Source organism: Podarcis tiliguerta, assembly GCF_965153285.1.
Source record: "Podarcis tiliguerta genome assembly, chromosome: 8".
In the NCBI taxonomy this organism is placed as follows: Eukaryota; Metazoa; Chordata; class Lepidosauria; order Squamata; family Lacertidae; genus Podarcis; species Podarcis tiliguerta.
Genome location: NC_139541.1, coordinates 20,395,106 through 20,420,570, shown reverse-complemented (window position 1 = coordinate 20,420,570; position 25,465 = coordinate 20,395,106). Strand labels below are relative to the sequence as shown.

Here is a 25,465-nt window from a genome sequence, read left to right as displayed (position 1 = left end):
TGCGTTCACTCCATAAGACACACACACATTTCCCCTTAATTTTTGAAGGGGGAAAGTGTGTCTTATAGAGCGAAAAATATGGTATTTGATACCCTGCTAAATTGGCCCGTTTGCCCTCTGACAAAGAAATGACAAGTCCATAATTTTAATGGTAGGTTTATTGTAGCTGTGACAGACAGAATAACAACAGGAAAAACCCCAGAAACCCAGTTAGGTGTGAGTGTCCCACCTCCATCTCCCTTTCAGCCCGAACCAAGGCCTGCCCAGGTTTCGTGGAGTTGAGCGCTTTCCTGTCCCCCACTCACCAAGCTCTCCGCATCTTATTTCAGCCGTCTAGACAAAGGTTTGGCCAACCTGGTCCGGGAGCGGAAGACCGACCTGGTCATCATCGAAGGAATGGGCCGCGCTATCCACACCAACTACTATGCAGCCCTCAAATGCGAGAGCCTCAAGCTTGCCGTCATCAAGAACTCTTGGCTGGCCGATCGCCTCGGCGGGAAGATCTTCAGCGTCATTTTCAAGTACGAGGTGCCCCTCAAATGATCCGGGCGAGGAGAGACTCCAGGGGGTGAGCGGCGGCTGGAAACAGGACTTGCACTAGTATTACTTTAATTGTAAAGAATGTATTTTTATTACCACAGGGAAAATGAGTTCACACAATTCCGTATTTATATTGTGCTTTTATGATTTAAGGAAAGCGACAATATGATTCATTATTTATATATATATATATATATATAAACACACAAACACACACAATGGTTCATATATATATATATCTTTATATAGATATATATGTGTTTGTGTGTGTAATGGATTATGTATCTCACTCATATTGTTCTGGGTTTTCTCTTCATTTTTTTTTTGTAAGTGCTTATCTTAATGCTGTGGTGTTTGCGATGGGAAAAGACTTGATTTTTTTCTTCTGTCAGACATTCATATTGAAATATTTAAATGCCAGTGAAGAATCTCTTTTTATATTTTGGCCTAAATATACACCAGCCATTTACTTGGCAGATACCAAATAGAGTTTTTAAAGAGCTGGAGGAGAAGTCTGTTTTTGCTTTTGATCCAAATCCTTTGCTCCCATTCCCCACCCTCACTCAGTAGGATTTGCGCAGGGGCTGCAGGCCTGGAAGAGCTGCTTTAGAAATGTGAAGCAGGAAAACTAGCTCCAAGGGACTGTGGCTCTCAAGCTTCCCCTACCGCTACCTCACTCTTTAAATCTGAAGCCCCACAGGTTAAAATAATCCACAAGGTCTGCAAAGCCAGCCTGAACTGGCAGGCAAAATTGGCAGCTGCTCGTGAACTGATTGCGTATCACAACTAAAAATGAAACTTTGAAAGCTTCCAAGGAAGCTGACTTGAGTTGAAAATATCTTGTCCCTTTTCCCTGTTCCCCAAAAAATCAATTTGCTTTCTCGTTTAATGCATTTATATCCCACTTTTTTCTCCTAGCAGCTCCCAGATTTGAATTTGGTCTCCCAGGTCCTAGTCAAACACACTTAACCACTGCCGGACACTGGCGCTCTCTCACACTTAGCAAACTACAGACTTTGACGTGTAGATATACATACAAGGAGGCAGCTTGGTCATAACTTGCTTTTATTTAGATGACTTTTGTGATACATAAAAATGTTGCTAATTCTTTTGTTCTGTTTGTAAGGCAAGGTGGTTGGCTTGCAGAGAGGGTTTTAGAAGAGACTTCTACAGGGAGAGAGAGAGACAGCTCTGTGTAGCGGTAGCTTGTATCCTAACTTAATCTGCCCTTTCGTTTTAAATCCCCAGCACATATTAAAAGATGTAACTTGTGGCAGACCTTTGTGCCCTCTGCTGTTACAACCTGGGCCAATGCTGCTGTCTCCCAGATGCTCATATGCTACTGCGGTTTGTGAGCAAGCTTGAACGCACACACAAAAAAGGAAAAGCTGTTGGAACTCTAGATCACACAACACAACACAGTCAGGGGCACTGATCTCAGTGAGCTTAAGCGCATGCAAATCTGTGCTGCATTGAGGCATTTGGGAAAGTTGGTACTAGTCCTTACTACAGCTGGGGGCACCTGCCAGCTCTTTTGCAATGGAAGCACTTCCTAGCTGCAAAACCTAGGCTTCCGTTAAGCATTTGATTAAAAACACCACCTCCTTCTGAGCAACTTGTCAATAACACAGCTGAACAGGTCCACAGGAGTGCCATTTAAGGCTGCTTATACTCAGCACTAAATGCAAATAATGCTCTGGGCCAAGGAAAGGTCAAGAAACACTTTCTACCTGCATCTGTTCTGCATGTTGAGCACACTTCCACGATTTATGTTACTTGTAAGGGAGGAGATCTGCAGGCAGCTGAAACAACACATGCAACCCCCCCCCCCCAGTCTACAGCATTTCCTTCTTTCATTAGACTAGCAACTTGCTCTCAAAAAAGCTTGCTATGGAGCTCAGAACTGCACTTTACTCGCCACTGTGTCTGCCCACCCGCACAACTCCCTAGAAGCCCAACGGTGCTGCTGCTTCCCCTTAGACTTCCAAATGAATTATTTGCATAGCTTTCACTAAGGTTCTTCCAACAACTGCTATCAGCATTGGTCATCCTGCCAAGGCTGTGGTTTACAGACACTGGTAACATGTACTCTGGAAGAGTGAAAATGTTAAAACACCCAGGACCCAGGTGCTAGCAAGCCCCTGAACAAACTGGTTCAGTCGCCTGCGGCTTGCAACGTTACATATGGGAAGAGGGTTTTAGGGTTTGTGTTATTACAGAGAACCTACACTAGATTTTAGCCAGACACCCCCTCTATTGTTAGGAAGAGCTCTCAAGCGAGCACCACTAAGTAATGCATAGTAGAGTTGCTTTTAAAAAAAGGGAGAAGAAGTTCATTAAGGTTTGGCCTTTTGCTTTTCCTACGTCGACTCATGGCTTCGATTTCCCTGCGCTCTCTTGCGGCGTCCCTTCTCTCGGCCGGAAGCGTTGGCTCAGCTCCTTGGTGAACACGGCGCAGCAAGATTTCTAAACACAAGGAAAGGCAGAGAGAATGATAGTGCTGTGGTTTTTCCCCTTCCCCTTAAGGATGGGGAAATATGTGCCCCTCCAGATATTGCTGGTCTCCCAACTCGCATCATCTCTGACCATTAGGCCTGCTGATCGGGGCTGGAAATCCAATGAGACCTTGGAGGGCCACAGACTGAAGCACCACCTCAAAGAGTTTAAATGTAAATCAGAAATTCCACACGTGCGTTACTTTTTCTTTTCTTTTGGTAAGCCATTAAGTTCCTAGTACAAGAAAAGTGGGCTATGATACATTGCTGTGTCGCGATCAGCTAACTGTGAACATCTGTAAAGTTAGAGGGAAGGGCAGTGTGACAACAGGAGGCTGGGAGGCCTGTCAATTAGAAACTGCTGATTTCCTTGACAAACTCTCATTAAGGTTTGCTGAGCAGTTGGAGGTGATTGATGGTGGTACAAAAACGGTTCGTAATAAACATTTCGCAAGGGAACCCCACAATTGGCAAAAGAGCGTCCTGCAGGAAATCTCTTTTTTTTTAAAAAAAAAAAGGAGAAGAAAAGTCGCAATGTTCCCTAATGAGCACCTTCATTGGAAATAAAAACGCAGCGGCAGGTCAGTTCACATGACCCTTAGCGTGTGATGGAATGTTGTTTTTCTGGGTATGTGGCAAGCACTGAAAGCCTCGCAGGAAACAGTGTGAGAGCAACAGATCAATGCACATCTTTGTGCATTGTGTGACTTAGCTGAAACACTGCGGGAATTCGGTAGAATGGGGGGATGAGGAGGGGCAGTTAGCTCAGGGGTAAGATGGCATGTTTTGCATGAGCAAGCCACCAGGTGCAATCCCTGCCATCTTGTCAAAAGCAATATCAGGTAGGAAGGCTGGGAAATGCCCATGGGAGATCAGAGGGGTCACTCCTGAGCTGGAAGGTAGTTTTTCCCCCACATGTTGCTTGTGGCACAAAACATCCTACTATGGATGTGAACCAAGCACCAGGAGCACTGGGAAATTTTGCTTTCCTAGTGGTAGGGAGTTATGGGGAAATCAGATTTACCAGTGCTCCCGGCACTTGTCTCATTGAGTCAGGTGATCTGCTCACAACAGCAGCACTACTGCCATGCAAATATATGTTCTTAAAAAACAAAAGCAAGTTGCATTTGGGAGTTAGAGGTGGAGCTTGTGTCTGAAAAAGTTGGAAGATTTCCTGCCCTAAAACCTGCCCCCAAATGCTCGATGACACACAAGGACTTCTCACTTGTCCAGTTGAGGGGTTTCCTGAAGTTAAAATGAAATTTCTGGAAAATGTGCTGGGAAGGACATTAGTAAAGAATCTAGTTTAAAAGCATCCTTTAAACCTTGTTTAAAATAGAGGAAAACTACAGAAGACCCCCAGGGTCAATTCCAGCCCTTTCAGGCAGGTATGCGGAACCTTTGGCCCTACGGGCATTGCTGAACTGCAACTCCCATCATCCCTACCCATGCTTGATGGGAGTTGTTGTTCAGGAACATCTCCTGCTCTGAGGGGTGCTATCAGCAAGAGGAAAGTGCAGAGAAATGGTTCCTACGCACAACAGAATATGCTGGAAGCCCACCAGGGCTTTAAATTATTCAGTTTCTTTCAAGGCAAGGGGGAAACCTATTGGCCGCCCACATTGCACAAGTAAAACACTTTCTCCCAGGTAACCCTGCAAATATACAGAGCCCCTGGCCACATCCTAATGGATGATAAGCATTGCACTGATATTCCGTGCAAGAAATCCAGCGTGCAACTCACCTTCTCCTGAGCTGCAGTGTGCCGGCTTTTTTTGGATAGCTCAACCACAGCGATGACCATTCCCAAGGCAAGGCCCAGGGCAAGGAAGAGGAAGATCCCTCCCAGCGCTTGAGGCTTCAGCGGGCTCCACTTGTCGTGATCTTCATCGGAGCAGCTGCTCTCCCACCACTTGCTCTTGAGGTAGTCAAGATCGCCAGATTCTCCGAGCTTCAAGATGGCCACGGACAGTTCGTTAGTCCAGGGGGATCCTAGGAGTGGACACGGATTAGTAGAAGGGTCATCACTTCTTGGCTTAACCCAGGGATAGCTCACCTGGTGCCCCCTCCTGACTCTTAATTCCCATCATCCCTGACCTGATGGGAATCCAGCAACACCTGCAGGCACCATTTAGGCCAGCCCAGCCTTTTACAGGCAAAGCTTAGAAGATGGCTACGTGCACCCAAACGTCAGGCTAGAAACTAGATAAGGTATACGTCCTATCAGTCTGCTCTCCCACTCACACAAGGGTTTTAGATGTAGCATCAACAACCACTATTTCAAGAAAATCTCAAGCGCTTTGTTCGGCAAGCATAAAAGGATGGCTGCTCCTTTTCAGAGTTTGTGGCACACTTCTAGTCTAGCCATGCGCAACCCTTGGTCCCAACTCTTGGAACACAAGCTGGCTTTGCCACAGGATGTCTAGCTCTAAGGTGCTTCAAAACTGGCTCTGTAGAGCAGCTTTGCTTCCTTAACCATGCACTGGCAGGCAGGCTGCTAGTCCTGAGTACTGTGGACATCTGCTTGAAAATGACAGCTGTGATGGCCATCACAAGGCTGAGCAATGCGGTCTGGGATTTTGCCTTCAGGTTATCTCCTAACACTCCCATAGCTATTGCCCCGCAGCCGTTATAGCCCCATTACTCCCAGCTTCCACACTTTATGTTCCTTCCATATCACATTTTATTTTCATGACACAAATTCCCCACATTGAGATAGGGGGTGGGTGGGGCGGAAGAGAGGTTTTGGAAACAGAGTAAGCAATGCAAAGTCAATAAAAAATGCAACACTTTTTTAGTTTGCATTCATTACCCTAAACCCATTATCCCCCCCCCCTTAGGTTTCGGTTTATTTAATCTCCAGCAAAAACAATCTTCAATGTTCAACTACTAGCCATAGACCTCGCGACTGGTTTTACCAGGTATTGCCCCCAAACTTTTTTTCCAAATTATCCTTGTGCTACTTTTATAAAAAGTGAAAGCAGAACTGGGATGAAGAACTCGGTGTCATTTTCTACGCAGTACTGGAAGCGCAAGACCCAACTCCAATGCCACAAAACAGAGAACAAGCCTTGGGTTTTATGTCAATTATTCATTTACGCTGGGTGATAAGCCAAAGGGTGGGGGCAAGAAGGGGAGAGAGAAAGATGGCGAAAAAGCCCAATTCTGTACTTAAGTGGTTAGAAGGTGTCAAGCAGACAACAAGCTAACTCTCTACACCCACTTCATCACTTTTGCCAAGCCTCCTTTGACATCCAGAAGGTTGACTATAGCTCAGCAAAAAAAAAAGGCCAGCCACCCTTAGAATATCTCCTGGTGTTCCATTAAGATTCCCATGTGTTCCAATTAGAGCTTGAAGCAGATACAAATAAGTGCTGGTGTTGATGTTTTCAGCATTTGATGGGCTTTGTCATCAATGGGCAAAGCAAAATTGTGGTTCTCCAGAGGGCAGGACCTGAACCAACAAATTCCAGTTACATGGAAGGGTTTTTTAACTAAGCACCAGGAAGAACATCCTAGTAGTACGAAAAAGCGTTTGACTGTGGAACAGACTGCCATAGGAACATAAGAAAAACCATGCTAGATCAAGCCAGTGGTCCAACTAGTCCAGCATCCTGTTCTCACAGATGTCTCTGAGATGCCTGCAAACAGGACCTGAGTGCAATAGCAACTCTCCCCACTTGAGATTCCCAGCATTCAGAGGGCTGTTGCCTCCAACAGTAGAAGCAGAGCATAGTCTTCAGGGTTAGCAGTTCAATTCCTCATGAATTTGCTTAACCCACTTTTTAAGCCATCCAGTTTGGTGGCCACCAGTCCTTGGAAGATGGAAGTCCCCTCTAGATATTGGTTGGGCTCCAGTTCCCATCAGTCCAGCCAGTAGGGTCAACAGTCAGGAATGGTAGAGGATTGTAGTCCAACAACATCTAGAGGGCAGCCTGTGGTAGACACTCCTTCGCTACATATATCAAAGTAAGGACTGGAAGGTCACCCATTGGGGATGCTGAAGCAGTAGGTTACCTGAACCAGCAAGGACTAGATGTCCTATGTCGAGGCCCATTTGAACTATGAGCCTAAAGAAACAGCAGCCCCTGTGCTTCATAGTCCCTTAGAACAGTGTTTCCCAAACTTGGGTCTCCTGCTGTTTTTGGACTACAGTTCCCATCATCCCTGACCACTGGTCCTGCTAGCTAGGGATGATGGCAGTTGTGGTCCAAAAACTGCTGGAGACGCAAGTTTGGGAAACGCCTTAGAGCTTTTGGTGGAAACTGTATGCATACTTCACCAGATTTAAGGCTCCTATCTGCAATGGACATTCAAAGCAGTATCCTACCACTGGTAGCAAATATGGCTCCCCCCCCAAAGAATCCTGGGAAATGTAGTTTTTTAAAGGTTCTGAGAGTTGTAAGCAGAACCATATCCACAGAGTTGCCTGGGAAGAGCAATTGCCTTTTAAACTACTCTGCAAATTGTAGCTCTGAGAGGAACTATTAATAACTCCCTGCACCCTTAATGAACTACATTTCCCAGGATTCTTTGGGAGAAGCCATTAGTGGCATGATGTTGCTCTACATGAATAATCTTAAGCTACTGACTTTTCCATCACACCTAGCAAGGTTTATTCCGCCCTCCCTGCTCTCCTTTATTTTCCTTTTTTAGCTTCACATCCAGATTGAAGAAGATTCCAAGTGAATTCAAAGGGGTTGGAGCCAATGCAAGCCCTGCTCAGAGCAGACCTGCTGAAGTTAATGGGCATCACTAATTACAGTCCGTTAATTTAAATTGATCTAACTCTGATGAGAACTTAGTTGGGTGCACCCCCAAAAGCCAACTTGCTACCTTTCAGTTGGCCCTAATACAAACCAACACAGCATTAAAAAATAAAATAAAATAATAATAATAATAATAATAATAATAATTTCTTTAAAAAATAAAGAATCACCAAATTCTACCCAAAGACTGGGTAGGCAAATGCCAAAGAATGGGACACACTGCAAGAACAGAATCGCTGCTGAAGATGGTTGAGGAACCCCTAGCAGACAAGACAAATGTGGCCCTCCAAGCCTTGCCACCAGGCCCTTGGATCCCCCCCCCCCCAGGCTATACCTCCTTTTTAGCAACATACTTTACCAGCCCTGACTCACACCCTTCTTGAGTTTTTTGGCATGGCTGGAATGTGTCCTTGAACTCTGATTGTGCCTCTTGCTTGCTTGGAAAGGGAACAGAAATATGTGTGTATGGGTAAAACTAGCCTACTCTAGAAAGGGAACATTTTGCTTTGCCCACTAAGGCCTCCGGCACCACTTGCCATTAATATGCGGCCCCTGGAAGGTTGCTCAGGAGTGTATGTGGCCCTCTGTCTGAAAAAGATTCCCTAGCCCTGGCTTAAGACAATCAGGTTGTGATCTGAAACATCTCAGGTCCAATTCTTGGTTCTTGTTGGCTTACCTTTTGGTGTGGCGATGCCAAACCCCCTTGCCCCTATGACCTCTGGAGAGCGGATCAGGTTGCAGTGCTGGGCAACAGCAAGGTCTTGAGAGATGGACTCTCCGATGAAAGCATAATTCGAATCCAGCACGCGCTGAACTGCCTCCTGGTAGCTTTTTGCATAAGCGGTGTCCTTCTTCTTGTTCATGGACTCGTAGACCAGCTGCTGGATCGGGTTCTTGGAGTTCTGCAGCCACAACAGGATCACATTAGGAAGGGCTTCCTGGATAGCTCAGTTGGTTAGAGCATGGTGGTGATAACGCCAAGGTCACAGGTTTGATCCCCATATGGGACAGCTGCATATTCATTCCTGCATTGGAGGGGGTTGTACCAGACGTTCCCCAGGGCCTCTTCCAAATCTACAATTCTATGTGTGATGGCCTGGGATTCGGAGTCGGATGCTGAACCTGAGGGATCCCAGCCTGCACAGGATTCCCTGCCTCCAGAACCAGCTGAGCCAGGGCTGGGACATGAGCCTGAAGGGTCCTCACCTGTGCTGAATCCTCAGGTGCCGGCACCAGCTGAGTCTGCTCTGGCTCCTGAGGTGATGGAGGACCCATTGCCTGCAGGTGCTCCACTCTCAGCCCCGTCAGAGGAAGCTGAGGTTGCCTCTGGGTCCGATAATCCTCCAGCCTCTCCTGGACTGCAGAGGCTCAGGGAATTAAGTTCCCGCAGGAGGAGTGCTTGCCTCCAGGCCAAGAGAGGCGAGTCACCTGTGGACCGGGGCCGCCCTATGCCTCGGGGCAGATAAAAGCCAGCCAGCCCCAGTCCCAAGTTACGGAAGCAACGTTGTTGGTCGGCAGTTCCTGCCTGAACCCTGCCCTGCACCCAGCCTCGGCTTTTACGGTCTGCCTCCATATTGCTCCTTCGACCTCAGACTGGACTTGGACCTCGCCTCTCGATCTACCCACAGCACACTATGATTCTATGAAAAAGAGCTGCCATTTACACAAGCACGTGCTGAGCAGTTTGCACAAGTGTGTCACTTGCGTGTGCAAACAAGCCTTTGTAATTTGAAGAAGCCACAGGGTATTTGATAATGTCAGGGGTCGCCAAGGCACCCATGCATACAATGGAGCCATTTAGGTGTTCCCCTGGCACCCACAGACCCCAATTCCTGCCCCACTTGATCACAAAGTGGTGCAGAAAGTAACCTTTTCTCTTGAAAACTACACAGAGCTGAAGGACGATTTTGGAAGAGTCTTCCCTACTTTCAGCTCTACATGCTTTTCAAGGCTAGGATTATTTATACTTTTACCCAGATTCCCAGGGGAAAGCGAGCAGGTGCAAATTGGCACCCCTGTGCTATGAAGAGCATGCATGGGACTCACAAAGATATGGAGCCCACTAGTCGTCTGAGATTTTAATTCTAATGAATTGACCTGGATGGGCCAGTCCACCACAAGTGGTTTGCTGAGTCTAGGTGTGCCCCACCCTGCATAACCAATCACATGACACGGTGCATGCATACCATTTTAATGGCAATGCCTGTCAACTTTTTGGGGGGGAGGCCCAGCCCCCTCAAATATTTTATGGGGGAAGCAGAGGGAGCTGAGCCCCTAGGAGTTGGCTCCTATGGCTGAGACCAACCATATACCCTCCTCCTTCAAAATGACATTCAAGTTTTCATTGTTCATTTGCTTAGTTCATTTCTAGAGTGCCATTAATGGGCACGACTCTCCACAGAGTAAAATAAGGAGCCACGAAAGGTAAAGAAGAAAACAAGTAACAGCAACATGTTACCATGATAAATTGTGTCGGGGGATGCATAGACGGGTGGAAGGAGCAGCGTGCACGGACAGGCAAAAAAGCAGCCCTCTAGATTCCCAAGTTTATTCCAGTTTAGAACCTTTGAAGAGCACCGCAGGATGAAGCCAAAAGCCCATCTAGTCCAGCATCCAGTTCTCATTTTGGCCAACCAGTTGCCCCACTGGGAAGCCTGTCACCAGGACCTGAGTCCTCTCAGAGGACCCGAGGACTCTCAGCACTCATGATTTCCAGAAACTTGTATTCTATACCAAGGTTTCCCAAACTTGTGCCTCCAGCTGTTTTTGGACTACAACTCCCATCATCCCTAGCTGGCAGGACCAGTAGTCAAGGATGATGCTGGAGACCCAAAAAGAGCTGGAGACCCAAGTTTGGGAAATCTTGTTCTATACCAGGCAGAGGCAACCTCGGCTCTCCAGATGTTTTGGGACTACCATTCCCATCATCCCTGACCTGTTAGCTAGGGATGATGGGAGTTGTAGTCCTGAAACATCTGGAGGGCTGAGGTCGCCTATGCCTGTTCTGTACCAACCGCATTTGGTATAGAGTCCACCAAGGTCTCCATACAACTGGTTTTTGCTGTCTTACCCCAGAGTTGAAATCCCAGGCAGCCAAACATAGCCAAGCCCACCTTGAAATACTGGAGTGTTGAAGAGCTTTCCATGGTCCCAAACTCCAGATGCCCCTGCTTCACCAGGTCTTCAAAGGTCTGGATGGAGACCTGCTCAGAGCCCGACTCCAAAACAAAGCTGAAGCCAGCGATGTACGCAGTCAGTAGCACAATGCTGAACAGCCACCAGATGGCAGAAATTATCCGTACGGAGAGAGACTTGGGTTGGGGCACGGTACCTGTAGGAAGGAAGCAAGAGCATGGGAGCATCAGAAAGCACATCAGAGGTGCTTAAAAGTCCAATGGAAGTGAATGCTAGAAGATTCGGGACAGTCAAAAGAAAGGACTTCTTCATGCATCGTTGGAAGTATGGGACTTTGGAGAATCTCCCAGTGCCTCTCTTGATATGGCCTACCTTGCAAGGTGAACGCCCCCACTCCAAACCACAGGCTGTTCATGAGCGTGAAGCTGGTCTCTTCATTTCCATCCCATTCGCAAGGGCTCATTCTGGAGGGGGGAGGCAGAAAGGTAAGGCAGTCATTCACCTGCCCCTGGTGGACACACGGATTACAACACAGGAGCACACAAGCTGTGTGCATCTTGCAAGAGAGTGGTTCCTTTTCTTTTCAGATGAAAAGTGGCTGTTCCTAGACTACGGGTTTGTGCAGCATTCAGGAGCAAGAAAAGGGAGGAGCTTCACCCCCCCCCCCAACTCCACTCAAGCCCAGCAGTGTGATAGGGCAGAAGGCCCAGCAGTGGGTGGAGTCAGAATCAAGGACAGGTACAGCCGCAGCCAAAGGAACTAAACTATGGAACTCACCCCACAGCCACCAATCTGGATGGCTTTATAAGAGGTGGGCGGAATGATCCAGCAGGCTTGATTTATTTCCTATATCTTTTGCCTCCATCCTACTCCTCCCTGTTAGGCAAAACTGAGACTAAGGAGGAAGCCAGGAAGCTTTTTTGGACTGGCTGTGAGTAAGAAGGGTCAGCTGGTGAGGGGCAGGTTGCAGTTGGTGGAGCGGGACCCCATGAGCCTAAATGGGCTATCTTCCTCTGTGCCAGCCATTTTTTCCATTGAAAATTGCCTTCTCTGTGGGTGACTGCAGGTGGAAAAGCACCCTTGGGGAGGGCAGATGTTACCAGAGAAGGGAAAAACTTAAGCACCCACCTCAGTAAAATGTATCACCTTCTGCGTCTGTTTTTCATTCTGGTTTTTTTAAGTATTTCATGACACATGAAATATGCAACTAGAATACCAAAAGGTGGACCGAGCAATAAATAAAACAAAGCTGTGAAGTCATTTCTGAACTTCTGGCTCATCTTTTGGGATATAGACAGTATATCCCCAAACAGGTTAGAAAAATACATAACCATGCACACATCAAGTGGAGATGTTTGGTAAAAATCACTGAGATTTCCTGCATCTGCCAATATGTTTGGGCTATGGTGTGCTTTAATACACATACTGTGGTAAAACATCCCAGCTGTTGTTGCTTTTATTTAAGTTATATGCCTCTTCTGTCAATCTGAGAGGAGAATTTTACCACACATTCCTCAGATGGAGGTGTGTGGTAAAAATAATAATAATCACTAATGATATTATTTTATGAATCCACTGATGTGTTTGGGCTTTGTGATGTGTATAATAATAATAATAATAATAATACATTTTATTTATACCCCCCCCTCCCCGGCCAGAGCCAGGCTCAGGGCGGCTAACACCAGTAAAATTACAGTAAAAACATAATGGGGGGGACCCCAATTTACAGGCACATGCGGTAAATTATCAAGGCTGTGGGGTTAGGGGGTTACCTGCTTCTATCAACCTGAGAAGAGAATTTTGCCCCATTTCCCTCAGCTGAAGATGTGTGGTAAAAAAACTGGTAATATTGTGTGTGTCTGCCCATATGTCTGGCTATCATGTCTTTACATATATGTACTGTGCTTAATAATAAGTCACGTTACTCATAAAAATGTCTCGAAGCACAACTATCACCATTTTTTAAAAAAGAAAAGAAAAGGGGGGGCCACCTGCTTCTTCCTTTCTACCATCTGGAAGACAGAAGAGACATTTCACCTGGCAGCGAGGAACAAGCAAAGGCTAGAGAACAGGTAAGCCACCAGGATGCCACACCAGGTCTCCTTGCTGAAGGGAGTCAGGAAATGGAAGAGGGAAGCCTCCTCAAGGGAAGTGTCCTTCTCAAGCAAGATCCCGATTCCTGTGTACAGGAAAGGTTGGGTGAAGTCAACGACATCCTCTCTCACCGATGTGATGGTCAACGGAGCAACCGCCAGGTCAGCTTCCTACCAAAAGGGTAGATAGAGGGGGCAGAGGACTGTTTCTCATACAATGCCATTAGACTCCACACACATGCACAGAGCTCTGTTCCCCATCTTCGTTCCCAGTCGATAGCCGTGCATTTCACAGTTTCCCAAAGTAGAATCATGACACTGAGAACGGGGATCCAACAGATTGGGATTTTCAGCCCTCAGGGTTGGGGGGGAATCTACTTCAGAAATCCAGGATCCACCTATGAATGTCTCATTCGATCCTAAATATTTGGTGTACTTAAAAAATAATAATAGAGCGGCATTCGATACATTCCTTCCTTCAGTGCAAAGTATTTTGCCTGCACAACAGAGCCTCCCCTCTGTTGAATGGTCTCTTTAAATTTGAAGGTTCATTATTGTTCCACAAGATGTGTATGTCTTGAAGGGCCAGAGCAAATAACGTGACCTAGTTTTAGAGCTGTGAAGCAGTATAGCAGGTGCTGTTAAGGTGTGGTAATTAAGTTGTTGGGTATGGTATATAAAGAACAGCACCTAGCTCTCTCAGTGCCCTGGAGGATGGGTTGGTGGTTGGGTCATGCTTATTGATATATTATAATTAATGTAAAAGGGGTTTTTGTTATTAAAAGCTAGCTAAAGTTATTTTTGCGTTCCTTGTAATGTGTGGTCTCCCCAGCACGCCTTCTGCAGCGCAACTAATCTGCAAATAGCCAACACCCTCTCCATGCCTTTCGCTCTTCTCCTAAATTTGTTCAGGGTCCCGCCTCCCCCCCCCCCCAAACCTCCAGAGCAGATTTGGGGAGGGTGCGGGGAACACACAGGGAGAGGAGAGGGAGAATAAGCTATGCAAATGGAAATCCTTGCACTAACCGGACGAGTGTATCAGAGACAGCCCGTATATTCCCAGAAGATCTAGAACTTTTAACAAATCTGTTAATAGCAGCAAAAGTCTGCATTGCAAAGAAATTGTGGGGAAGGGGAAATCAAGTACTACCCCAACAATATTAAGACCGGATTAACAAATTCTAGTTCATCGTAATAGAAATGCGGAATCGCCATCCAATAGCTTTATGGGAATACGGTCTCTGTTCGTTACATACTGGAATGACAAACTTCAAGAAAATATCCACTCGTGGAAGTTTTTTAGCATTGCGGCAGTTATGTAAGCATAGTCTGCGTCTGTGGCAAAACTACAAATCTGTTTCTTTTAGTAAATATTTTCTAATAAGAGAAACAGCAGATTGGCAGGGGAAGAGAGCCACTTGCAAGATTGCATGGCTCCCCAAGAGTTATACATGTAGAAGACACACATGTTCAAGTCCAAATCTGCAACTGTGGCGCTAGAGGTCAGAGATTCTAATGCAAAACAAATGGCTAGCAGAAGTAAACAACAGCCTTGTCAAAAATGACCCGTTCCTGGAGAAACACTGCCCACCAGTATAGGCCATAGTTCTTCAACCAGTGGGTCAGGACCCGTGGGTGGGTGGTGAGGCCCTCCTGGGTGGGTCATAGCATAGCTGCTGCCGCCATATTGGACTCCAGTTAAGACTGATCAAACCCTAGTTGTCTGGGCTAGAATATGTTCTTCTGATGAGGTTTTCCTTTTATCGGGTGACGCTGTGGGTTAAACCACAGAGCCTAGGGCTTGCCGATCAGAAGGTCGGCAGTTTGAATCCCCGCGATGGGGTGAGCTCCCATTGCTCAGTCTCTGCTCCTGCCAACCTAGCAGTTCGAAAGCACGTCAAGGTACAAGTAGATAAATAGGTACAACTCCGGCGGGAAGGTAAACAGCGTTTCCGTGCGCTGCTCTGGTTTGCCAGAAGTGGCTTAGTCATGCTGGCCACATGAGCTGTACGCCGGCTCCCTCGGCCAATAAAGCGAGATGAGCACCGCAACCCCAGAGTCGGCCACGACTGGACCTAATGGTCAAGGGTCCCTTTACCTTTTATGAGTGCTGCAAAGTGGCAGTAGACTTTTTCAACAGGAAAGATGCGCAACACACACACTCAGCAGAAAGCTTACCTTCCTCACAATCTCTCCGATCATCCCGGACCAGTTTCCTCCGGCACTCAGCGCTCCATACCTCCCGTCCTTGACGATGCCCACTTTGTACTTGAAGTGAAGCATTTTGGAGAGCTTCTCCAGCAGGTCAATGCAGTAGCCCTCGAGCTCTGCGCCTTTGGCCATCACATAAGGCTTTTCCTATGGATGAGGCAAGGGGAACCTAGCTAACAAGGCATGTCTGCACATGGTTGCGTTGACCAGGGCCCCAACACGTGAAAGAAAGAACCACCAAAGACCACAGGCAGAGCTTCATGGGTCAATCTAACCTCAGCTGCCTGCGAAGTGCTGCCAAGTTTTCATCAGCTATAAGACAAGCTTGCTGGATCAAGCCAATGGCCCAACTAGTCCAGCACCTTGTTCTTACAATGGCCAACCAGATGCCTTCAGGAAGTCCAAAAGCCAGACATGTGTGCAATAGCTGTCTGCCAACCTGGGATTTCCAGAAACGGGTATCTGGGGGCAATCAGACTCAGCTACATTAGTAAAGAGAAGAAAAAAAACTTTTGATATGCGTTACAACACCACAAAACTGTGGAGTCCCATCTTTTGCAAAAGTTGACAAGCTGCCTTACCAGGATGGTTGTGACATAGAACATTGGGGAGTCCTTCCCGCCTTCCCCGGCAGAGGCGGAGTCCTGCAAACGAAATCATTTGTTTACTACTACAGTGGTACCTCAGGTTACATACGCTTCAGGTTATATATGCTTCAGGTTGCAGACTCCACTAACCCGGAAATAATGCTTCAGGTTAAGAACTTTGCTTCAGGATAAGAACAGAAATCGTTCTCCAGCAGCACAGTGGTAGCAGTAGGCCCCATTAGCTAAAGTGGTGCTTCGGGTTAAGAACAGTTTCAGGTTAAGAACGGACCTCCAGAACGAATTAAGGTACCACTGTACTACTACTAATAATAAAATAATTTTTATTTATATCCCGCCCTTCCCGGTTCAAAAACTGAGCCCAGGGCGGCTAACAACAAATTTAAAACACTTAATTGTAAAAGCAGCATAAAATACAGTATAAAAACATGAATAACAATAAAATTCAAAGTTCAGAAATCAATTTAGAGGAAATCCATCTAATAAGCGTTATATAATCCCCAGGGCTAGCTGGCTGAATTAGTCCTACTTGGGCCAGCAAGGAGGCCAGGGGAGAATTAGCTGTGGGGTCTCAGAGTGGGTAATCTTCATAAAAGGGGAGGGGGAGGGAAGAGAAGGGAAATAAAAGATCAGGCTGAATTCAAATTAAAGGCCAGGCAGAATAGCTCTGTCTTACAGGCCCGGCGGAAGGAGGTTAAATCCTGAAGGGCCCTAGTCTCATGGGACAGAGCATTCAACCAGGTCGGAGACATCACTGAAAAGGCCCTGGCCCTGGTGGAGGATAGTCTGACTTCCTTAGGGCCCGGGACCTGTAAACTATGGTTATTCATGGACCGTAAGGTCCTCTGCGGGGCATACCAGGAGAGGTGTTCCCTTAAATAGGAGGATTTTAATAGGAATAGGCCGTTGGAACAGTGAAGAAAGCTGCACGCACACATGCCCACACACAGCACTTGGACAATACTTGCATCTCTTTCTGTTAATACATGGGACCATCCCTCCTGCCCCATAACCTGGCTCAGCATCTAACACTGGCGTTCAAGTCCATTCCTACCCCGGACAATCCACACACACCTAAAGGGACAGACACGTACCCTGCTGACGGAATCCCCATCCTCCGCAGCGCCTGTGAATTAAAACAAAACAACAAAGGAACAGTGAACTTATCGCATTCTTGCAACCATCAATGGAGGCTGCCATCCTGCAAGCGGAAGGTCACCGAACTCTGATAATGCCCCTCGCTTGCCTGGGCGGAGGACAGAAAGTGTGCGTAAAAACTTCCCCATTGCACCAAGGAAAATGTTGCATTTGCTGCCCCACACATTATTCCACTTGTGTGCCACTGGCATGTGGCCTCCAGAAGGCTGTCCACAGGGCAGGGCAGCCCCTGAGCTGGAAAAGCTTTCCCCCACTCTGGCCTGAGGAAATCAAAATACCAGCTTGCCTGGCAGAGAGATGAGGACATTCCAGAATCCTGGGGACCAAATCTCCCTCTCTCTCTCTCTCTCTCTCCACCCCACCCCTCCCACCTCTCTTTTTATACTGTTTATAGAAAAGGTTCATCAATTTTGCCTCCTCTGTCTTGGACTGAACTCTAAATTACGCCTCCTCAAAAGGGGCTTTTACTCACACCACGACAGCTCTCCATGGAGCTACAGAAAGGCTCAAAGGAACCCCCTTGTTCCCATTCAGCGCCCGCTCGTTTGAGCCAGCAGGAGTTCCTTCGGGCTCCTTTTTGGAGACCTGCGCAGGGGCCTTGGACGGGAACAAGTGGCCTCATTGAAGCCTTCAGTACCCCCCACTGTGGGAAGGGGGGGGGCGCTCAATGCACCATTGTAGAGAAGAAGAAGAAGAATGCCTCCAAGCTTCTTATTATTTAGTTGTTGTGTTTTTTAAAGAAAAAGGCAACGTCCTGAAAGGAGCCATAAATAATCACATGGCAGCCATGGCCAAAGTTCGTGACAGGGACATTTGTACAGCGCCCAAATCCAAACGCTGATCTTTTCTGCTGGGATCCAGAACAAGCACCGTGGAGAAAGGAGGCGCAAGGTGGCATGTGTGAGCGGAAACCTCACAAAACAGGAGAAGCCGCAGAGCATAACGCCGTGTGGCTTTCTGGTGGGGGGCGGCGGGCTGATATGAAATTATGAGACTGTGCCGCAGGCCGTCCTGTGTGTCATATGTCCTGGCCAATTAGGGAGCTGTGTCTGAGAGGTCGTAGCCTATCAGGGAGCTTTGCACGAGCAGGGAATGAAGGTGTGGTTAATTCAGGGTTGGCACCCTCCCATGTGTCCTGTTTTGCCGAGGACTGTCCTGCAAAAGGGAAGGGCTGCAGAACATCTGTGTCGTGTGACAAGTTCAAACCCTGGCATCTCCAGATGGGACTGAGAGATATGTTGGTCTGAAACCCCAGAGAGCCACTTAGTGTGGATGATACTGAGGTAGATGGACCGATGGTATAAGACCGCTTAAGGCAACTTTCGCATTACAGTGGTACCTCAGGTTACAGACGCTTCAGGTTACAGACTCCGCTAACCCAGAAATATTACCTTGGGTTAAGAACTTTGCTTCAGGATGAGAACAGAAATTGTGCTCTGGCAGTGTGGCAGCAGCCAGAGGCCCCATTAGCTAAAGTGTTGCTTCAGGTTAAGAACAGTTTCAAGTTAAGAACGGACCTCTGGAACGAATTAAGTACTTAACCTGAGGTACCACTGTATAAGCTTCCTGTGTCCTTATGCATTTGAGGGATCAAGGCTGATTTAAGGTAAATTACTCTAAGGAGAGATCACAAGGGCTGAGGCTCCCCCCATCAACAGCAAGACTCAGCTGGTGCATAGGGTAACTTGCTCCCAGCCTAACCCACCAGGGTGAGATGTATTTAAATTATAGTCTGCTTCTAAATTTGCCAACTATACATAAGCGGTGAACATATGCAAATGCTATGCAAATCTGCGTTCTCCATTCTTCTGATTTTTGGCAACATCTAAATGGTCACCCTGTGTTCCTTCCCAGTTGAGAGCTACCTCCCTTGGCTGGGTGCCAAATACGAATCTTCCATATTATTCCAGGTCATACCATAATAGACACATCAATAGCATCTACAAGGCTGGTAGCATTTTTCCAGGGTTTGGGGATGGGAGGTTTCTGATTTGAACCCGAGTCCTTTTGCCCACGCAATGTGCATTCCACCACTGAGCTAGTTATCGCCTATGGAATCTCGGGGAGGTTCCTTTATCCATCAGTACGGTTACAACTTATTAAAGAGGATGGAGGAGAAGAAAGTGCCCAAGCCAATATACTGCAACCAGCCTGGTCCAAGGAGCAGGAACACAGGAAGCCGACTTGTACTGAATCATACCATTTGTCCACATAGCTCAGCACTGTCTACACTGACTGGCAGCAGCTCTCCAGCATTTCAGGCAGAGGTCTCTCTCGCAGTCCTACCTGGAGATGTTGGGGATTGAACCCAGGTCTTTGTGCAGGCAAAACACTATGCCCCGCTCTCCATCTCCCAGTCTCCCTAGCCCCTTCCTGGCAGATCTCCCACCTCTGTTCAAATGTTTTTGGCAAATGCCATCCATCAAACAGCAAGAGGAGCTCCTCTGGGAAGTAAACTCTCGAGCCAAGCGTCAAAAACGTATTTTGGCACACAGAGGAAAACAACAGAGCAGCCTTCTAATTCTGGGAGAATAGCAAACTAAGCTGGACTTTTACCCCTAGAATGGCAGCGTTGTAAATTCTTCAAAGTTCAAACTTCCCAGAGATCTGTGGAGCTGCCAATTATGAAAATTTCCCGCAGAACAACTAGATCAAAGTAAAACACTTTGTACCATTTTCACTGCAGCTGCGTGGAAATGAGCTTCGCAAAACCTGCCTCAATAAATCAAAACCTTCTCTCTTGGGGGTGGCGGGGAAGTTAATAAAGATAATTTTGTTAAGCCGATCTGCTCAAAACAGTTATTGAAATCAGATTTTCACTCCCCATCCCCAAGGAAAAAAAAACTTTGCTTTCTGCAAGATAAACAACACTTTATATTTGAATTTGCAAACAGAATATCTGAGTCAGTCTTCAAGGTAATTGCTAGGACTTTAAAGCACAGCATAGAGTATTTTTGTTATTATTCATGTTGGTCATGCATGGGAGCGGGTAGCGCTGTGGTCTAAACCACTGAGCCCCTTGGGCTTGCTGATTGGAAGGTTGGTGGTTTGAATCCCCGCGATGGAGTGAGCTCCCGTTGTTCAGTTCCAGCTCCTGCCCACCTAGCAGTTCGAAAGCACGTCAAAGTGCAAGTAGATAAATAGGTACCGCTCCGGCAGGAAGGTAAACAGCATTTCCGTGCACTGCTCTCGTTCGCCAGAAGCGGCTTAGTCATGCTGGCCACATGACCCGGAAGCTGTACTCCAGCTCCCTTGGCCACTAAAGCAAGATGAGCGCCGCAACCCCAGAGTTGGTCACGACTGGACCTAATGGTCAGGGGTCCCTTTACCTTTTACCTTTATGGTGAATAGGATCTGAATGATCCACATTTCAAAGCTTCCCTGAATGTGGAAGGTTTCTAACGCACCCTTCACCCTGAGGTGCTAATTTTCTACATGCAGGGAGATACATTTTCTTCTTTCCTTTGTGCCACAGGGACGAGTATGCGGCCCTCCACCTGCCCTCTGAAATGGTATGGCCTCAGGTGTGCTGAGGATTTCCCAAAGACAGCTGGAGGTTTTAAGGAACCCCTTCCTGATTCAAACCATATGGTCCAACATTCTGCTTACAAGGTCAGATATAAAGGCTCCAGGAGCTCACAAACAGGAGAGAAACATAGAAAGCTGCCTTATACCAAGTCAGACCTTTAGTTTATCTAGTTCAGTGTTGTCTACATTGACAGGCAGCAGCTCTCTCCAGAATTTCAGATGGGACTCTCTCTCTCTCTCTCAGCCTGGTGGGTTGAATCTAGGACCTTCTGCATGCAAAGCAGATGTGCTAACCACTGACTTACAGCCCACCTCTTAAGACGTGGGATGCTGAGTCAGACTAGGATCTGTTGATGAATCTTGTGGCAGGGAATTCCATATGTTTAGAGTGCATTGGAAGGTGGCGGGCTCTCCTTATTGGGTGTTTTTGGATGACCATTTGCCTGGGATTCTTTAGGTGCAATTGCTGCATTAAAGGTAAAGGTAAAGGGACCCCTGACCATTAGGTCCAGTCGTGACCTACTCTGGGGTTGCGGCGCTCATCTCGTTTTATTGGCCGAGGGAGCCGGCGTACAGCTTCCGGGTCATGTGGCCAGCATGACTAAGCCGCTTCTGGCGAACCAGAGCAGTGCATGGAAACGCCGTTTACCTTCCCGCCGGAGTGGTACCTATTTATCTACTTGTACTTCATGCTTTCGAATTGCTAGGTTGGCAGGAGAATTTCCGCATTACTGTAGCTTAATAATAATAATAATAATAGTAATAATAATAATAATAAAATTTTATTTATATCCCACCCTCCCCAGCTGAAGCTGGGCTCAGAGCGGCTAACAACAGTAAAATGATACAACATTCTAAAATCATTTCATTATAAAATCAGTTCAAATCAGATTAATGGCAACCACTGGGCTAGAGTTCTGTGAGGATTGCCAAAGGAGGGGGTCAGGCTGTGCCCTGACCAAAGGCCTGGTGGAACAGCTCTGTCTTGCAGGCCCTGCAGAAAGATGTCAAGTCCCGCAGGGCCCTAGTCTCTTGTGACAGAGTGTTCCACCAGATTGGAGCCACAGCCGAAAAAGCCCTAGCTCTGGTTGAGGCCAGCCTAACCTCTCTGTGGCCTGGGACCTCCAAGATGTTTTTGTTTGAAGACTGTAAGGTCCTCCGTGGGACATACCAGGAGAGGTGGTCCCGCAGGTACGAGGGTCCTCAGCCGTATAGGGCTTTAAAGGTTAAAACCAGCACCTTAAACCTGATCCTGTACTCCACCAGGAGCCAGTGCAGCTGGTATAGCACTGGGTGAATGTGATCCCGCTGCGAGGACCCTGTAAGGAGTCTTGCTGCAGCATTCTGCACCCACTGGAGTTTCTGGGTCAGTCTCAAGGGCAGCCCCACGTAGAGTGAGTAACAATAATTAAGTCTGGAGGTGACTGTCGCGTGGATCACAGTGGCTAGGTCAGGGCAAGAGAGGTAAGGAGCCAACTGCTTAGCTTGGCGGAGATGAAAAAATGCCACCTTTGTTATAGCTGCAATCTGAGCCTCCATGGAAAGGGAGGTGTCGAAGATTACACCCAAACTCTTAACGGACGGTGCTGGTACTAATTGCGCCCCCGCAAGAGATGGGAGTTGCCCCCCCAATCCCATATTGTCCCGACCCGTCCCGGCTTGGACTAGATGACTAGATCCCATCCAACGCTACAATTCTATTATCCATCATGCCTGGCATTTCCCTCTCCTGCAACTCCATTTGTTCAGCTTCTGGCCTTAGCGTGCAACACACAGAGGAGAGGCTTCCGACTGAACCTGAGGCCTTCAGCATCGCAAAGGAAGAGCTTTTGTAAACTGGGTCACAGAATTCAAGACGAGTTTTCTTTTCTCACCTATCCAGTTCGGTTTTCCCAGCAAAAGCAGAGTGGTGCACACGCCAAAGGCGACTCGGAGGGTTTTGTCCATCAGCTCAACTTCACCGCCGCTGATCAGGGGAGCCTCTGTTGGCAGCAAAATGCAAATCAGGCTGTTGCAATTTATTGCACAAGTCTAGGGCATATCTGTTGGTGCAGGGAAAGATAAGCATTGGGGCGGAAGGGAATTAAATCTAGGATGCCTCTCCCCCCCCCCCAAATAATCCCCATGGAAATCAAGCACCAAGGAAGATGGTTCTGGCCTTAGCATTCTCTCTCTCACTCACTCGTTTCCAAATGCGGGAAAGTTTTGCGTCTCTATGTTTTGTTAATATTCAGGGAGGGTATTCAGTCGTGAGTCTGAAAAGATCTCCAAAGCAATAAAGTCCCAGCAGCACTGTACTACAAGATTCTCCTGCACCCCCAGAATTATGCGAGTCCTTCTTGGGAAATGTCACAGTGGCACGAGGGGATCTGCTGGAAGAAGATTACTTTTGGGAGTTACACATCAGTCCTCTTCCAATGGAGGGCATGCATTTCAAATGATTTGCACTTGTGTACATGGAGAGAGAGAGAGAGAGAGAGAGAGAGAGAGAGAGAGAGAGAGAGACTCAGGGAAGCAGGAGAGTTAGAGAAAGAGGCAAAGGTACGGATGGCCGAACCTGTCAATTTCTCTACAGTGGTACGTTGGTTTAAGAACAGCCCAGTTTACAAACTATTCAGTTTACGAACCAGAAGTAGAGTCCTGGGTTGCAAACTTTACATTGGTCTAAGAACGGAAGCCGAATGGTGGAAGGGCCCCGGCAGCAGGAGGCCTGATTAGGGAAAGCGCGCCTTGGTTTAAGAACGGTTTCGATTTAAGAACGGAATTCCGGAATGGATTAAGTTCGTAAACCAAGGTACCACTGTATTTCCCAGGGTTGTGTCCCATGCTAGTCCAACTTAGAGTTGACCCACTGAAGTGTCAGAGGCAAAGTGCTTTTGAATTACCAGTTTCTGGAAAATGCAAGGAGGGAGTTCTTGTGCTCAGTTCCCATTTGCAGGATTCTCACAGACACCCAGCTGGCCACTGTGAAAACAGGATACTGGTCTAGATGGGCCATGTTATTATAACATGGATCTGCTAATTTCAATGGGTCTACTCTGGAATTTAGTTGAACGCAGCCCTTTGTTTCTCATTTTCCAATCTTAAGGTTAGGTCTGCACATGTACGCAGCAGTTTGCTATTTTTTAAATACATATAAAAAAGTCCTCTTGAAGATTCAAAAGCATTTTAGTGTGAATTTCTTCCGATGCACACATTTTTGTACGCAGTTTGCCTAAGACACGGATTTTTGCAAAGCAATTTTCTCCAGTACAGTGCATTTTTTGTACGCTACCATCACAAATAGATGTGTTTTTATGCAAAACTTTACCCAGTAACTTGCATTTGTGTACATGTTACATGGCTGGAAAACTATATCGCAGAATCTGGAGAAATTTTATTTTATTTTATTTTATTTTTAAAGAAAAGTATCTGTTTCACTTTTGCATTTCATTTTCCATTAGGGAGGGTCACCTTAAAATGCAAACTCGATCAAATTTGCCCCTCCAGCCCTACTGTGTACAGGTAGAGGAAAAATGATATTCTACATGTGAAATCTCACAGAGCTTTAAATAATAAGATTGAGGCAATCAGCACATGCGTAAAGTCCAGAAAAATGATCGTTCCCTGGGACACCCTGGAAAATGGGGAGGATCCAGGCTCTGCAAGAGATTCCATGAGCTTCAAACCGAACTCAATCCCTCTTTTGCAGATTTCACCTTGACATTTTGCATTGGGTCACATTGGACGGCCACTTTGCTACCCTCAACTGATAACCTGGAGGCCAAATTAATCAGGCTTCCACAGTTCTGTCACACATCCGCCACCCAATGTAGATTAAAGCACTTATAGGACAACCTGTGCAATGAAGGCACTTCAAGACAACTCCACTCCCCCCTTCATCCTGATCTGCTTGCGGCAAGATTAGGCACTGTTGGCTATATAGGAGGCACCCATTCTGAGCTGCTTCCAGGGAGGCTACCTTGCAATTTTCCACCCCTCTTTTTTTACCCAAAGTCCTCTCTGTCTTTTTTGAGCATAGCAGGTAAGTTGCACACTGAGAATTGTGCAACCTGCATTTACTAGCATGTGATCGAATCCTACCTGAATATTGTCACAGCCTCTAACTGAAAGTTTCCTGAGTGAGCATTGAGGCACATCCAAACTCCCTTCCAAGTTTGCATTGAAGATGGACATTTTTAAAATGGAAAATTAGCTGGAACATGAAAGAGTGAAGACAAAACTCTAGCCCCCTACCAAGAGAAAAGAGATTGCATGGAATAGAAAGGGGGGGGGGTGCCAGGCAGAAGAGATTATGTTATTGCTAAGTCCACAGCATCTGGTGCTGATTGTTTGCAAAAGGAAAAAAAAAATTGTGTCCAGGCGGGAAAGAAAAATGAAGGGGGGAATAGAAAAGGCAAGCTGACTTTCTTTCATTTCACTTACAGTTGGCGGCTCCTTTCGGCCCGGGACGGACAGCTCTTCAGCAACAGCAGCCCAGCAAGAAGGAACCGAGGAATGATTGCATAAATCAGCCACACCACAGACCCTCCTGCCCATTTCGGAGGAGGAGGAGCCCCAGTGGGGAGTGAAAAAGTCCCAAAGGAGGGAATGCTGTTTCAGTTTGCAGCTGGGAGAACACTTTGCACAGCGTTTAATTCCCCCATCACTCACACTCAGTTGAGGTCGCCTCACTGCATGGTTTAGAAAGAGATGGACTCCCTGCCCTAGTCACAGCTGCTCACCCCATAAAGAGGGAATCATAACACACTCCTGTACCTGGGGATGGGGGTTTACCTGGGTTCAGTTTCTTAATTGAACTGCTTTTTTTCAGTTAATGCTTCTGTCCGACTCCTCCTGCTGCTCTTGAGTCAGTGTTGGAGATTCCAGGTTTCGTTAAGGTCAGATTTACAAGGAAGAAACAGGTAAAAGCAATGTCACTGCCTGCTTTT

At 47.0% G+C, this 25,465-nt stretch overlaps 3 protein-coding genes across 4 annotated transcripts in view; 2 read left to right on the top strand and 1 right to left on the bottom strand.

Annotated features, from left to right (window-relative positions):
• PANK4 (pantothenate kinase 4 (inactive)) overlaps positions 1–3,630 on the top strand; it is a 28,966-nt gene extending 25,336 nt beyond the window's left edge. For both annotated transcript variants that reach the window (XM_083452124.1, XM_083452125.1), the window contains exon 19: positions 330–3,630. In XM_083452124.1, the coding sequence (XP_083308250.1) occupies positions 330–543 (214 nt within the window). In that variant the 3' untranslated portion in view covers positions 544–3,630. The remainder of the gene's footprint in view (positions 1–329) is intronic.
• The window catches only part of LOC310682949 (transcription factor HES-5-like), a 121,361-nt gene that overhangs the window by 44,656 nt on the left and 51,240 nt on the right, over positions 1–25,465 (top strand). The window lies entirely within an intron of this gene.
• On the bottom strand, positions 1,589–25,089 carry LOC310682879 (putative glutamate receptor). Its single transcript, XM_083452160.1, has 11 exons — positions 24,960–25,089; positions 22,409–22,516; positions 16,943–16,974; positions 15,825–15,887; positions 15,211–15,390; positions 12,977–13,203; positions 11,312–11,403; positions 10,918–11,135; positions 8,481–8,706; positions 4,780–5,027; positions 1,589–3,006 (listed from the first exon to the last, which is right to left on the bottom strand). The coding sequence occupies exons 2-11, from the start codon at positions 22,479–22,481 to the stop codon at positions 2,911–2,913; spliced, it is 1,455 nt and encodes a 484-aa protein (XP_083308286.1). The 5' UTR covers positions 22,482–22,516; positions 24,960–25,089; the 3' UTR covers positions 1,589–2,910.

What these genes read in the sequence shown, in the direction of transcription:
- LOC310682879 (XM_083452160.1), bottom strand. Translation starts at nt 22,481, where the DNA reads ATGGACAAAACCCTCCGAGTCGCCTTTGGCGTGTGCACCACTCTGCTT. An exon ending in GGGAAAACCGAACTGGATAG is followed by an intron (nt 16,975 to 22,408) that starts GTGAGAAAAGAA and finishes TTTAATTCACAG; the next exon opens with GCGCTGCGGAGGATGGGGAT. An exon ending in TCGGAGAGATTGTGAGGAAG is followed by an intron (nt 13,204 to 15,210) that starts GTAAGCTTTCTG and finishes CCCTTTTGGTAG; the next exon opens with GAAGCTGACCTGGCGGTTGC.